This window comes from Pipra filicauda, unplaced genomic scaffold (assembly GCF_003945595.2).
Source record: "Pipra filicauda isolate LSUMZ 115617 unplaced genomic scaffold, ASM394559v2 scaffold803_size79819_pilon, whole genome shotgun sequence".
Classification (NCBI taxonomy): Eukaryota; Metazoa; Chordata; class Aves; order Passeriformes; family Pipridae; genus Pipra; species Pipra filicauda.
Window position 1 is genome coordinate 20,451 of NW_024104980.1, and position 13,942 is coordinate 34,392.

Below are 13,942 nucleotides of genomic sequence, written 5' to 3' on the forward strand. Positions count from 1 at the left end.
ATGGCTACCTCTCCAACAACCAGCAAACTACAACTCATCTCTTCCGGTCTGGTTGTGATATGTTTACATTTCTGCAGGAGCGCCCATTGGGCAGAACTTCAAAACTTCCAGGGGTTTCCACCCCTTGGGGTCTACCACTTCTCTTAGTCTCTGGGGAAAACAAGGTTCAAACCACTACAGCTGTGACGGTGCTGTGTCCCCTGAGCTGGGCACCTTGGCTGCCCGTGTCCTCTGGGCACTCAAGGCTGGGACCAAGAGGAGCATCTGCTCTCAGGTGGGTGAGGTGACTCAGAGCCCACGGCCAGGGCACAGGTTGCCTCAGTCTGCACTGGCCTGAGAGGGAAAGCTGACACTCAAGGCTCTGCAAGGCTCCAGGAGCCCAGTGCCAACCCCTGGGAGCCATCCTGGGCTTGGGGAGGGTCTGGTGTCCCTGTTGGGATGGAAGCTGAAGGCAGGGGAAGGGTTTGTGCATGGAATCAACCTCTCCAGGATCCAGCTGAATTGAGACAGAGACACTTCTCAGGTTTGTGGGACGGTGTAGAAAACCCCAAAGGTGTAAAGGCAGGAGTCCAGGGAGAGAACCAGCTCCATTAGGGTGAGAATCAGGGAATCACAGAAGGGCCGGAGTGGGAAGGGACCCACAAGGATCCTGGGAGAGATGGAAAGCTTTACTGAAATCCAAAAAGCTTCCATCAGCTGCCTTCCCTTGATGGGTTATTGTGGAGAAAAGGATATTCGGTTTGACGAGCAGCACATTCCCCTCAGGACCCCGTGCTGGCTGTGATCAGTGACTGCCTTGTCCTTCAGGGGCTTTTCAATAACTCCCAGAACAACCTTCTCCACAATTGTACCAGGCACTGAAGGGACACTGCCAGGCCTGTAGTTCCCAGGGTCATCCTTCCTGCCCATCTTGAAAACTGGGACAATGTTCCCCAGCTCCAAGCGCTGCCTCTGTGTGCTGGGAGCACCAGCTGGAGCAGCCGGCGAGCGGGAGAGCCCTGTGCTGGGAAGAGGGCACAGGATGCAGGCAGGGGGGTGGGACGGGCACAGGGGCTGTGTCAGTGCTCCAGGGATCCAGCAATGCCCTCGACTCTCTGCACTCATGGATTCAGGAGTCCTGTTGAGAGGACCTAGGTGATCTTGAAGGCAGCACCTTCTCCATGGCTGGTTGTGTGGCCAAGTCCGTGTGTCTGTGTGTGTGTGTGTTGTCTCTGGGATACACACTCAGCTTCAGGGTTGATCCCACAGCAGGCACATCCACTGCCCGGGAAGGAGACCCTGGGCCTTGTGGCATCCCAGCCTGGGCTCCAGCAGCCACGTGGGAGCATCCCCAGGGCCGGAGCTGCTGCAGAGCCTCTTACAGGAGCCTGGGGCCTCTCACAACAAACCTTAGGGAACGTTTCCTTTCTTCCCCCACAGCCATGGCTTCGCAGGACAACACCCAAGAGGGGCATGGAGAGGCACAGCTCCTGGCAGAGGCACTTCAGAAGGAAGGACTGGAGGCTGCATACTGGCTCCCCAAACTCTCCCAGACCCTGGGAGTCCAGTGCACACAAGCCCTGCAACACCTGCAATATGAAGACTACCTTACGTTGGAGCGCCAAGTGCGGCACCCCTGGGAGAAAAGGGCACTCCAGAAACTCCTGAAAATAAGAGATGACAAAGCAACTTCTGAGGAACAAGAAAAGCAGCACTTGGAGAGGACAAAGCAGAGACAAGGAGTGGCCAAGCAAGTCCTGAAGGAGCTGAAAGAAATGCTCGACAGCCACAGCCACAGCCAGGATGCTGTAAGGCAGATAGCAGAGGCTCTATGGGAATCCATGGAGATTCCCAAGGAGTTCTGGCCAGCACCAAAGCCCTTGGCAGATGTGCTGGAGAGCATCCAGAAGCAGCTGGAGCAGCAGGAGTCGTCAGCGGGCAGGAGGGAGAACATCCCCGACACGGAGGTGCTGAGGCGGGCGTCGGGGGGACTGGCCCTGCAGGGCATCTACAGAACCAGCCAGGCTGAAGATGTGCTGGCAAAGCGAGAGCAGCTCCTCAGGGTCCCTGAGGGATTCCAGCTCGCCGGTCCAAAGCAAGGATCGCTGTTTGAGAGCAAGGAGTTCTCCTCCAGTGCAGCAGAATCCACTTTCACCAGGTCCATGGAGCAGCTGGGCTTCAGCATCAGCGTTTCTGCCAAAGCCGGGTTCTGGGGAGTTAAATTGGAAGCTGGTGCAGATCACAGCAGCTCCTCACAGGCACAGGGCACCCACCAGTCCCACTCTGAGCAGAGCTACTTTTGCACCACCAAGTACCAGTACATCCCTCTGGCCTCCTGCTACTTCCAAAGGAACCAGCTTCTCCTCTCGGATGGGGCCCTGCGGGAGCTGCAACACATGGAGCAGCTTTTGAGCCTCACTCGGGAAGAAGAGCAGCCCAACCTGCTGGAGAGCTTCTTCAGCAGGTTTGGGTCCCACGTCAGCCAGGGTCCCCTCCACTTTGGGGGGATATTCTGGTGGAAGGCGTCTACAGGAGGATTCAGAGCCGAGCAGAGGGAGGAGATGAAGCGACAAACATCTGAAGCCCTGAACACCTTTGTTGGGGCCAGTTTCAGTGGCTTCGGGGCCAGTGCAGGAGGGGCCACAGATGTTTCCCGGTCCAGCTCACAGGCTTCTGTCCAGGGCAGAGCTGGAGAGAGCTCCCACACAGAGATTCAGTGTCAGGTGTTCACCACAGGGGGCCCTTCAGAGACCAATTCTCTCCCTCAGTGGAAAACAGGGCTTGTATCCAATAACTCAACGTGGTGCGTTATCGACCGCGGCTTCCAGCTGATCCCGGTGTGGGAGGTCATCCTGTGCAATCACAGCAGGGATTTTCAGTCTGTCCATGGAATGAGCCGCGCCCTCAGGGCTGCGTACAAAGCGCTGACAAATCAGAGCGTCGGCAGCGCTTTTGGGGAGGAACTGGCCAGTGCAGTGGAAGAGGCCAGAGAGTTCATGGAGATTGTGAAGACCTGGGAGGGGACAGTGGATGAAAAGAAACTGCTCACGCTGATGGATCTGAAACAGGATCTGAGTGCAAAAACCAAGGACCCCAGAGTCTGGATCAACGTGTGCCTGTCAGACAAAGCCCTGCAGGACTTCCTGGTGAACACCGTGAGGAGTTGCCAGGAGTCACCTCCAGAAAACTCCACCTCTCTCAAGGCAATCTTGAGGAGCCTCCTGGATCCTCATATCTATTCTGTCAGGGACTTCCCTGAGTCTTCCTTCATTATGCAATGGATCTTCCAGACTGACCACAGGCTTCCCAAAACTCCCAATGTCTCTGAACTTGAAGAGCTCCTGCAGACACTGCAGCAAATGATGGAGCACATCCATGCTGTCACCTACGCACCAGGAACCTCTGCTTCTGCCGTCCAGGAAGCAAAGAGAGAAGCCACCCTGACCACAGGCCTCGCAATTCATTCCTTACTGCGGTCTCTCCAGGAAAGGGCTCAGAAGGACATGGAACTCTTGGTGCTCTTAATTGCAACCAGCACAGGGTACCAGGTGGGAAGCAGCACTTTCCAGCACCTCCTTGGCCATGCAGAAATTCAGTACCTGGCCCAGGCAATGGCAGCGGCACACGAGCAGTACGTGACTCTGAAGGAGCAAGATGCTGCCAGAGCTGAGGCCTCCCTTCTGCTGACGGCTCTGACCGTGACACCCCAAAGCAAAGAGCTGTCCCCAGAGCAGAAGAGGGAGCGGTTGCTTTTCATGGAAGGTCACATGGAAGGCTTGTGGGCCACAGGGACAAAGAATCTCCTCCAGAAGCACAGGGAGTGCCCAGACTGGGAGATGCTGGAACATGAGTTGAATTCCTTCATCGGTGGGAGCTTGGAGGAAACAGGGGATGATGTGAGGATGCAGAACATACTCAAAGACATGGAAGACACTTTCCAAACAACTGAGCCTTCCAGTCCCTCCAAATCCGAGTCAGGTGCCAGCGAATCCAAAGCCAATGAAGCCACTGCAAACCAAGAGTTCCTCCAGTTGCTCAAGCGCCTTGGACTAGAAAGTCACTATCCAAGAAAAATGGGCACGGGACATTTCCACAGCATCTGCAAGACATCTCTGCATGACAGCCAGCCCGGCAAGGACCAGGAACTGCCATTTCTCTTCCTGCAGAAGCTCTTAACCGTGGACTATCGGGTGAGGTACCTGACTTGTGGGGATGGGAGCAACCCAGGACTTGCCCCTGTGCCAGAAACCACAGAGCAAGAGCACAAACCCTCAGACTCCTTTGAAAGCTTTCTCCACCATTTGAAGGAAGCAGCCCCTCGACCTGCAACCAGTGATGGCCACGTGCACCCCATGGACCTCCAGATGGCAATTTTCCACTGTGCTGATAACTTCATGAGACAGTCCATTGCAACCAAGCTGGCCTTCTGCCAACTGGCACTGCCCCTGCTGGTGCCCAAGCCGGGCACTGCCCAGATCGAGTTCCCGCTCTGGGCCCTCAGCCAAATCAAAAGGAGCTGGAAAGAGGCCGAGAAGTCGGGACAGCAGCCCAGGATGAACAGTCACAATAACAAACTCATCCATCAGGCAGAGACACCCATCGTGTCCTTCATCCGCATTGGCACCTCTGCCTCCTCTTCCAAGTCTCAGCTCCTCAATGCTCTGCTGAGCAAACAAAGACACGACACTTTTTTCCACCGCCATTGCCGAGGCAGCACCAGAGAGCGTTTGCTGATGGCAGGTGTTGTGGAGATCGCCTGGTACTGTCCCCGGGGAAGCCCCGATGACACCTTTGAGTGCTGTGTGGCTTTCTGTAACCTGCATGGAGACGCCAGGGACCACGGAGCGCAGCTGCAGTTCTTACAGGAGATCTCTGCTCTCAACGTGGCTCTTGTCTCCGACTCGGAGCGCATGGACGACAGAGGGACAAAGCTTCTGCGTGAGCTGTGGCAGTCACAAAGGCCTCTGGTTTGTCTTCTCACTGACAAAGAGAAGGTTGCAGCTGGACAATCCAGTAAAACTGTAACAATAGGGGTCAAGAACAGAAATGAAGCAGAGATGTTGGACGAGCTCACTAAAACAATCAGGAATCTCCTGGAAGGGTCCAACCCACGTTTCAGCCTGGACGCCTGCCTGGACAAAGCTCGCCAGCACGGATTCTTAGTGGATGAAGATCGACCCGAGTGTGTGACAGCCAAAGCAAAGGCAAAGGAGCTGGTGACACTTCTGAAGAAGGAGAAGCTGTCTGAGATCAAATCCCAGCTCCTGCCTCTTCAAGGAAAACTGTGGCACCAGTGGTGCCAAAAGGACAAAGAACTCACTCGCTTGCAGGAGAAGGGGGGCAAGAGCATTGAGCACCATCGGAGCCAAATTGAATCCGAGAAGGCAGCAATTAGAAGAAAGCAACTAGAGCGAGCCTTCCCCCTCAACCCGCTGATGAAACCATTCCTTGGCTTTCTCCAGTCACAGCCAGCAGATACCAAGAAATACTTCCTGCAGTGGATGAAGGTCTTTATGGACGACCTGTCCTCTGGTCACCTTGAGGAACTGAGGAGAGACTATCACAAGTTATGGTCTGAAATCCTGGAAAAAAAGAAAAGCAAGGAAAAAACCAATCCAAACCCTGAGTTGCTGAGTAGGTTGGAGGCCCTCTCTGATGAAATCAACGATTCATCTGTTGGCCTGGAGCATCTGTTGAGAGAGGTAGGGCAGATCTATGAAGCTCTGCACTTAAGGAACTCAAAGAATGAAAACATTGTCAAACTGCCCCAAATGGCAGCAGAGCTGATGGTTTTGGGGTATCCCGTGGAGCTGATGGATGGGGATGCTTCTTACCTGCCCCTGTGCTGGGTGGGAGCAATCTTTGACAGCCTCATTGAGAGGCTGGGGGACAAACGAGTGTTTGTTCTCTCCGTGCTCGGCATCCAGAGCACAGGGAAGTCAACCCTGCTGAATGCCATGTTTGGGCTGCAGTTCAACGTCAGCGCGGGGAGATGCACCCGGGGAGCGTTTATGCAGCTCCTGCCACTGGACGAGCAGCTGCAAGAGGACGTGGGCTTTGATTACATGCTGGTTGTTGACACAGAGGGCCTTCGTGCCATAGAGATGGCCAATAAACAGTCCCTGAACCATGACAACGAGCTGGCCACCTTTGTCATCGGCATCAGCAACATGACCCTGATCAACATCTTTGGGGAAAATCCCTCAGAAATGCAGGATGTTCTTCAGATCGCTGTGCAGGCTTTTCTGAGGATGAAGAAAGTAAATCTTTCCCCCGGCTGCCTCTTTGTCCACCAAAACGTGGGAGAAGTTACTGCCAAGGAGCAGAACATGGAAGGACAAAGACGTCTTCAGGAAAAGCTGGATGAAATGACCGTGGTAGCTGCCCAGCAGGAATGCTGTGACGTCTCCTCCTTCAGCGACGTCATCCGCTTTGACGTGAACACCCACATTCACTACTTTGCTCACCTGTGGGAAGGAAACCCCCCAATGGCACCACCCAACCCCACCTACAGCCACAACGTCCAGCAACTGAAGAGCAAAGTTCTCCAGGCTGCCAGGGAGTCCCAGGGCAGCATTTTGACGCTCTCCAGCCTGAAAGTCCGTATTGGTGACCTCTGGAATGCTTTGCTGAACGAGAACTTTGTTTTCAGCTTCAAGAATTCACTGGAGATTGCTGTCTACAGGAAACTGGAAACTGCCTTTAGTCAGTGGACCTGGAGGCTCAGGAGTCACATCTTAGACGTACAAATGAGACTCGACAACAGAATTCGGAACGGGGACTTGCAGCAAGTCACCAGAGAACACCTGGAAGGGCTCGTGCAAGAGACAAGTGATGCCATCGTGACAGACATGGAAAAGTATTTCAGGGAAGACAAACACTGTGAGATGCTGGTCCAGTGGAAAGGCAGCACAGAGCTGAAGCTGAAAGAACTAAAGGAGAACCTTGTTCTTGAAACTCGGAAGAAATGTGAGAATCTCATTGAACTGCAGAAGACCCAGAGTAAACTGGATGCAAGGAAGTCGGAATATGAAGACGAACTCCTGAGAAGGAGCAAGGAGTTGGCTCTGACTCTGAAAGGCAAGAGCCTCAGTCAGAGAGAACTAAGAGACAGCTTTACTTCTCTCTGGAACAGGTGGATTCCTAAAGTCTACCATGCTGCTCCCCCACTGGAACGGGTGGATATCGATGCGGAAATAGAAGATGTCCTTCTGGAGCGTTTTACGGAGCCTGGTTTCCATGCACGGATCAGGTCATTTCCAAAACACACAGGATTTTCCTTGGACTTGAAGAAACATGTCACAAAGGATTGGAAAACATACCTCCCATGGAATGCTTCCAATGCTGATGTGAACTTGCAGGATATCACAGACAACATCATATATCGTGTGTGGGCAAACATTGATAAGAAGGAACAGGAGAAACGGGATTACAGTCGAACCTTTATTCATGAAATACTCCATGAAGTACAGGAAGGTGTGAACAACGTCCCCAGCGATGCACCATTTAGTGTTAACAAAGATTACATCATAGATTTATCTCTGTACCTCTGCAGAACAGCAGCAGAAAGGTTTAAAGCCATGCACGAAGCATTCCAGAAGGCAAATGACCCAGTCACCTACCTAAACAACAAGAGAGAAGATTTCTTCACATGTTTCCAGATTTCCTGCCAAGGAGCCACTTCTGTCACAGCTTTTGCTGTTTTCCTTTGTGACAAGCTTGCCCCAGCTCTTCGCCGGGCCGTCTATGAGAGGACGGCTAAAGCCATCGCTGGGGATATGCAGAGGAAAGTCCCAGATTTCCAGGGCAACAGAGCCAGTCTGGATGTTTGTATCCTGAGATTCCTGGCACAGAAAGAAAAGTTTCACTATTTCAAGCAGTACCTTAAACACCCAGAAGAGTTTTTTCAGCGGTACATTGAGAGACATGTTGAGAGTTACTGTTTAGGTGAGAGCCGGAGGCTGGAGAACTTTTTAGATTCCTCCCTTGATGTTCTCTATGGAAACATCCTGTCAGCTGTTGCTTCATCAACCCAAAGGGTCAAAGACAGAAAAGACCGAAAGGACAAAATTTCTCTCTGGCTGGATGAATTTTGCAGGGAACTGACAGAGCTGATGAACTTGCCCAGAAGTGACCTGAAGGGCCTCGAGCATCAGGAGATCACAGACATTGAGTTCCTGAGCAAAGCCATGGCAGAAGCACTGCCTGCCATGAAGGACAAACTCAGGAAAGAATTTGCTGTTGCTGATCTGAGTTGTTTTGAAAGGAAGCCTCACACCATCCTGGCAGAGCAGTTTCGGGGGTGCTGGGCACAGTGTCCCTTTTGTGGGGCTGTCTGCACAAACACCATGCAAGGACACGATGGAGACCATCAGGTTCTCTTCCATCGACCAAAAGCTTTGAGGGGATGGAAGTGGCACAAAACAGATCACTTCGACATTGATATTTGTTCCAGCAGTGTTGCAAGTACCAATAATTTCTATATTGGTGAAATCAGATGGACCCCCTACAAGAGATACCGGGATGCAGGACCTCCTTTCTCCAATTGGAACATTCTTCCTGATCCATCCACGCAAGCCTACTGGAAATGGTTTGTGTCTCATTTCAGGACCGATATAGAAACCTGGCACGGTAAAAAATTTCAAGGCAAAGGAGAAATCCCTGAGGCCTGGCAGAGAATTACCAAGCAGGAAGCACTTGCTGAGCTGGACAAGCCTTAGGCCACGTCGCTGGAAGGAAGATGAAAGAACATGAAGGAAGAACCTCCACAGCTTTGCAGTTGAGCAGAACAGAGTACAAGGCTGTCCACAAAATGCTGTTTCAATGCTTGTGCTCTCAAGCCCCATGAAGACAATGGGATCCAACTGCTCACAAACTGGGTGAAATAAGGCGCGTTACTCCGGCCGTCGCTCAGAAACTCCCTCGCTTCCTGATCAGCCACAATCCTCTTCCCTTCCTGCCATAAACATTTCCCTCTGCTTTGTCCTTGAGCAAAAGTATAAAAACCCTCCCAGGGCTGCTCAGTCCCATGGCCAAGATGGAGCCCAAGTGCCAGGGGAAGGGCAAAGGCAGCACAAGAAAGCCCCAGTTGGATGAGCTGCTCTGAGGAAATAAGGGGCAGTGAGCAAAGCCCAGCTTTCCTGCAGCACTGCAATCCCAGCACAAAGGGGGAACACTGTGGTACTGGGAAGATCATGGGACCCTCCAGTACCTGTCAGCCGAGGGACAATCCAGGTGTTCTGCTGCAGAGCCAACAACCACGTCGAACCCCCTCCTCAGGTGCCAAGCCACGACCCCCCCTCCCGTTAGGTACAGCAAGAGAACTTTACACCAACCAGAAACAAAAGGTAATTACGACTGAAGCCACTCCAGCTCCACCTAAACACAAGAATTTGTATAAAAGTAAGTTGGGATAGGGGGGAAATTGAGGAAGACTCCCCCGAACCTGCTGGGATCAGCTGAGGGGTTGAACCTGCCTCCCCCCCACCCCAGGATGGGGTGAGAAATACACTCTGGGCAGGTTCAACGCTGCTTTAAGGAGCAGAGCTTTGGTCGGGCTCCCCTCAGAGGATTTGGCAGATTGCTTCGTGTTCCACCTTGGCCTTGCTTCCCAGAGCCCAGATTGCTTTCAAACACAGTTTTGCAGCCAGACGCTGCCGCCAACGCCCACGAACCTTATTAACCTGTCCCAGGCGGTGCTAATAAAGAGTGTGATTCCAGGAACTGGGAGAGGAGTCCTTTCAGTCGCCAGCAGCAGGTCCCACCTTGGCAGGGGCAGGGCCGGCTGAGGCAGTGCTTTAACTCCCTGCTCCGGAGGGCCCTGCGTGTGCCCAGGGCAGCCGTCCCTGCTCAGGGGCCTGGGCCTGCTGCACTTCCCTCCAGCTCTCAGCCCCACCGGCAGCTGCTCCTGCCCTTGGCCTGGCTGTTGAGCAAAAGCCTTTGCCGTGCCCCCTGTGCAGGATCCCGTGGCCCAGCAGCTTCCTCCCAGCCCCCGGGACAGCGCTGGTGCTGTCCAGGCAGCCTGGGGGCACCGGAGCCGCGCTCTGGAGGAGCTGGGACCAGCTGGGGCTGCCCCAGGGACGGCCGTGGGGGTTGGAACTGAGGTGGCAGTGCCCCTGCCGGGCTGCCAGGGAGCCAGGAGGGAAAGCAAAGAGCTGCTGGCGGGGGGTGGGACTGGAAAGCCCAGCAGGGACTGCCCGGGGGGTCTGTCTGATGCACACGCTGGGAAAGAGGGGGCTGGGCAAGGCAGGGGACGGGGCTGGGCTGACAGGCTGGGAGGAGGCCGGGATGGGGCTGGAAGGGGAGAGGGGCAGATCTGAGTGGACCAACTCGGATTTCTTTCCCTTCTCCCCTTTACTTTCTTTTCCTTCCCTGCTCCTTCTGCCTCCCTCTGCTCAGGAGCCAGGCTGGGAGAGCTGGGGGTGCTCCCCTGGAGAAGAGAAGGATCCAGGGAGACCTGAGAGCCCCTTCCAGAGCATAAAGGGGCTCCAGGAGAGCTGGAGAGGGACTGGGGACAAGGGCTGGAGGGACAGGACACAGGGAATGGCTTCCCACTGCCAGAAGGCAAGGAGAGATGGCAGACTGTGAAGGAATTCTTCCCTGGAACGGTGGGGAGGGGCTGGGTTGGGATTCCCAGAGAAAAGCTGTAGCTGCCTCTGGGTCCCTGGGAGTGTTCAAGGCCAGGCTGGACAAGGCTTGGAGCAACCTGGGATACTGCAAAGTAAGGGGAGTGGAACTAAAGGTTCTTTAAGGTCCCTTCCTACCCACCACACCAGTCCATAATTCTAGGATTCACCTTCTCCAGACAAGGGATGTGTTGCACAACAATGGACTTCTGTGGGAATTTTAAGTAGAGGAATGTATCTCACAGAGGAATATTTTTACATGTCCTATACATGACAGAAAATGCAGAAATCACTGCTCCAGGCCACAGGTTTGTCAGAAATGAAAACTTCAGGACCAGTTCTGTGAGTGTAAGAAACAGGCACCTGATAACTGCATTTATGCTCGATCCCACAGTCAGTCCAACAGATCACGGTACCTGAATCACACTGAGGAGCCTCTCTGGGCAACTCCCACTTTCCTGGGCTCAGTTCCTTCTCCAAACATTTAACCGACAACCTAAAGAGACGGGATAAAAATGAAGTTTGTCTGTTTGGTTTTTCCTCCAAGAAAGCAGCGGTTTTCCACAGAAAAATTACATTCCCCCGTATTTCTCAGGCACAACACGGTGCTGCTTTTGCCCTGGTAATGTCTCCCGCTAATCCCAAGCGCTGGAGCCGCACCCTCCGTGTCCCAGCAGCAGCTGTTCTGGAGCAGAGCGCAGCCCGGCCCGGCCCAGCCCCGCTGCCCGCACAGCCCGGGGCCGCTGCGCGCCGGGGCTCCCCCACGGGCCCCGCGGCCCGGCCCGGCCCCCGCTGGACGCTTCCCCCGGGCCCAGCCCGGCGCCCCCGAGCTCCCACCTGTCCCGGGCCGCAGTCGGGGGGTCCCGGCGTGTCCGGGTGGCTCCAGGGCCGGCGGGGCCGCCTCAGCCCCGGTCGCGCTCCAACGGTCCCCCTGAGGGGCTCGGGGCGGCCTGAGAGTCACAGCGTGCCCCGAGAACCGTCCCCTCACAGCCGAGAGACACAGCCCGCCCTCACAACCCTCCCCTCTCCCCTCACACACACAGCCCGCCCTCACAACCGTCCCCTCACCCCTCACACACACAGCCCGCCCTCACAACCGTCCCCTCTCCCCTCACACACACAGCCCGACTCACAACCGTCCCCTCACAGCTCCATCCACAGCCAGCCCTCAGTCCAGCCCCTCAGCTCCAGCCCCTCAGCACTCTACCAGTCCCCTCTCAAGCTCAGCCCTGGGGCAGTTCAGCACTCTCGGGCTCTAGTGCTGGGATTAGACCTTCAACAGCTTTACTGAAGCTGCAATCCCGTGTGCTCCTTCTGGATCGGGGCAATGCCAGACACAAACCCCCCCTGGGAGTGCAATGGATGGAGAGCAGCCCTGGGGAGAAGGACCTGGGGGTGCTGCAGGGGGAGAGGCTGGACGTGCTCCGGCCGGGTGCTCTGGCCCCAGAACCCCCCGTGGCCTGGGCTGATCCCACAGGGATGGTGGGCAGCAGGGCAGGGGGGATCTACCCCTCTGCCCCCTCAGCTGAGACCCCCCTGCAGAGCTGCCTCCAGCCCTGGGCAACAGCAGCACAAGGACGTGGAGCTGCTGCAGAGAGTCCAGAGGAGGCCGTGGAGATGCTGCCAGGGCTGGAGCCCCTCTGCTCTGGAGCCAGGCTGGGAGAGCTGGGGGGGCTCAGCTGGGGAAGGGAAGGATCCAGGGAGACCTTGGAGCCCCTTCCAGAGCCTAAAGGGGCTCCAGGAGAGCTGGAGAGGGACTGGGGACAAGGCCTGGAGGGACAGGACCCAGGGAATGGCTGCCCAGTGCCAGAGGGCAGGGAGAGATGGGAGATTGGGAAGGCTGGGAGGGGGGGAGGCCCTGGCACAGGTTGCCCAGTTCAGGGATTCGCTGATCAGGGGTAAGAGGCACAGATCAGGTGGTTTCCAGTCAGGAGCCCCAGGTACTGCCCAGCTCCTGCTGCCTTTCACGGAATCATAGGATCACTAGGGTCGGAAAAGACCTCCCAGCTCATCGAGTCCACGTCTCACTGAACAACTTTTCATCCCAAATCAGGCAGCAGTTTCGTTTCTGCTGCAGAAAAACGCCTGATTTACAGGAAATCAGCAGCTGCCCCCCCCCGGCGCCGCTGAAAGGGGAAGCAGCAGCGCCCGCAGAGCCGGGGCTGGATCAGCAGAGGGGCTGCGCTGGGCTTCTCTCACCTCGGGAGCTCCGCGCACGGACGGAGACGGTAGGACCTTGGGGCTGAGCTGCGGGGCTGGGAGCCGGGATCGGCAAGGAGCAGGCTCTTGTTTGTCTTCTGCTTCCCATGCCGGGGGGTTCCCATGGCTGGGGAGATGCCAGGGAAGGAGCCCCTTCCCTTTGCAGCCCGTGCCCGGCCGCAGGCGGGGCCGATCCTGCCCGGCCCGGGCACCCCCAGCCCCAGGCGGGGTCCGGGGGCTGCGCTCCCCGAAGGCAGGACCGGGGGTGCTGGGGCCCTCCTGGGGCCGGGGGTGCTGCCTGTGCCCCGCGCCGCTCCTCAGGGAGCAGGGCAGCGCCGGGGGGGATGAGGGGCACTCCTGGCCCCTCCCGCTCCGGCCCCAGCCCGGGGGGGACACTTGGTCCTTTTCCTCCCGGGATTCCCCTCCCTTCCACTGGAAACTTCACCGCCCCCAGCGCTCTGGTCCCTGCTGCAGCCCCTCAAAGGCACAGGCGCTTCCAGAGCCCATTGCCCTGGGGAAGGGAGGGAAGTTGGGAGGGGACAGAGCTGGCACAAGTGCCCTGAGGGGACAATCTGCTTAAATGTTGCAGAAAGAACTTCAGACTCGAATATTCCCTTGAGCACAATTAAAACTCACACAGGTTATCTGCGTGAGGTTTGATACCAAAACTGATTTGATTAATTGCTAAGAGATGCAAAGAGAAAGAGGAAAAATTAAGAAAAGTTGGAAAATGCTAAGATTACTTCTCATCATCACTTCTAGAAGCAGAGAAAAGATACCACCAAAAACTACCTTTCAGCCGAGCTGGTTTTTGGGGCGGGGGCGGGGCGGGGAAGTGGTTTGCTGCCTTTTTTTTCTCTGTCTCTGCCGCTTTTGGATGCTATCTCTTCAGCTGCAGGGGGTGGGGTGGGAGTGGGGGTTTGAGGTTGGAGGTTGGAAGGCTGTGTGGGGGGTGTGTGTGTGTGTGTGTGTGTGTCTTGGCAGCTTTAGTTCTCTGCAATGCAGCCAGGAAGAGTGGTTTCACTGCTCACACGGAGCTGTGTCCCAGGCCGTGCAGAGTCCTGGTCCAGCTGCACATTTGGCCCTCAGAAATGTGGTCAGGGTAGGAGGATAAGATCTAACTCAGGCATGTGGCACGG

At 55.7% G+C, this 13,942-nt stretch overlaps 1 protein-coding gene and 1 long non-coding RNA gene across 3 annotated transcripts in view; one reads left to right on the plus strand and one right to left on the minus strand.

Moving 5' to 3' along the window:
• Window positions 1-187: 187 nt before the first annotated feature.
• Window positions 188-8,947, plus strand: LOC113987852 (interferon-induced very large GTPase 1-like). The gene is made up of 2 exons (XM_027720981.2): window positions 188-274; window positions 1,420-8,947. Exon 2 carries the CDS (start codon window positions 1,422-1,424, stop codon window positions 8,697-8,699), a length of 7,278 nt encoding a protein of 2,425 aa, XP_027576782.2. The 5' UTR covers window positions 188-274; window positions 1,420-1,421; the 3' UTR covers window positions 8,700-8,947.
• The window catches only part of LOC120325028, a 41,279-nt gene continuing 33,536 nt past the window's right edge, over window positions 6,200-13,942 (minus strand). The window contains exons 5-6 of one of the 2 annotated variants that reach the window (XR_005566795.1): window positions 11,021-11,100; window positions 6,200-7,823 (exon numbers count right to left, since the gene is read on the minus strand). This is a non-coding gene — a long non-coding RNA (uncharacterized LOC120325028). Of the gene's footprint in view, window positions 7,824-10,482; window positions 11,101-13,942 lie in introns of those variants that run through there. The other variant, XR_005566794.1, reaches the window with a different exon arrangement.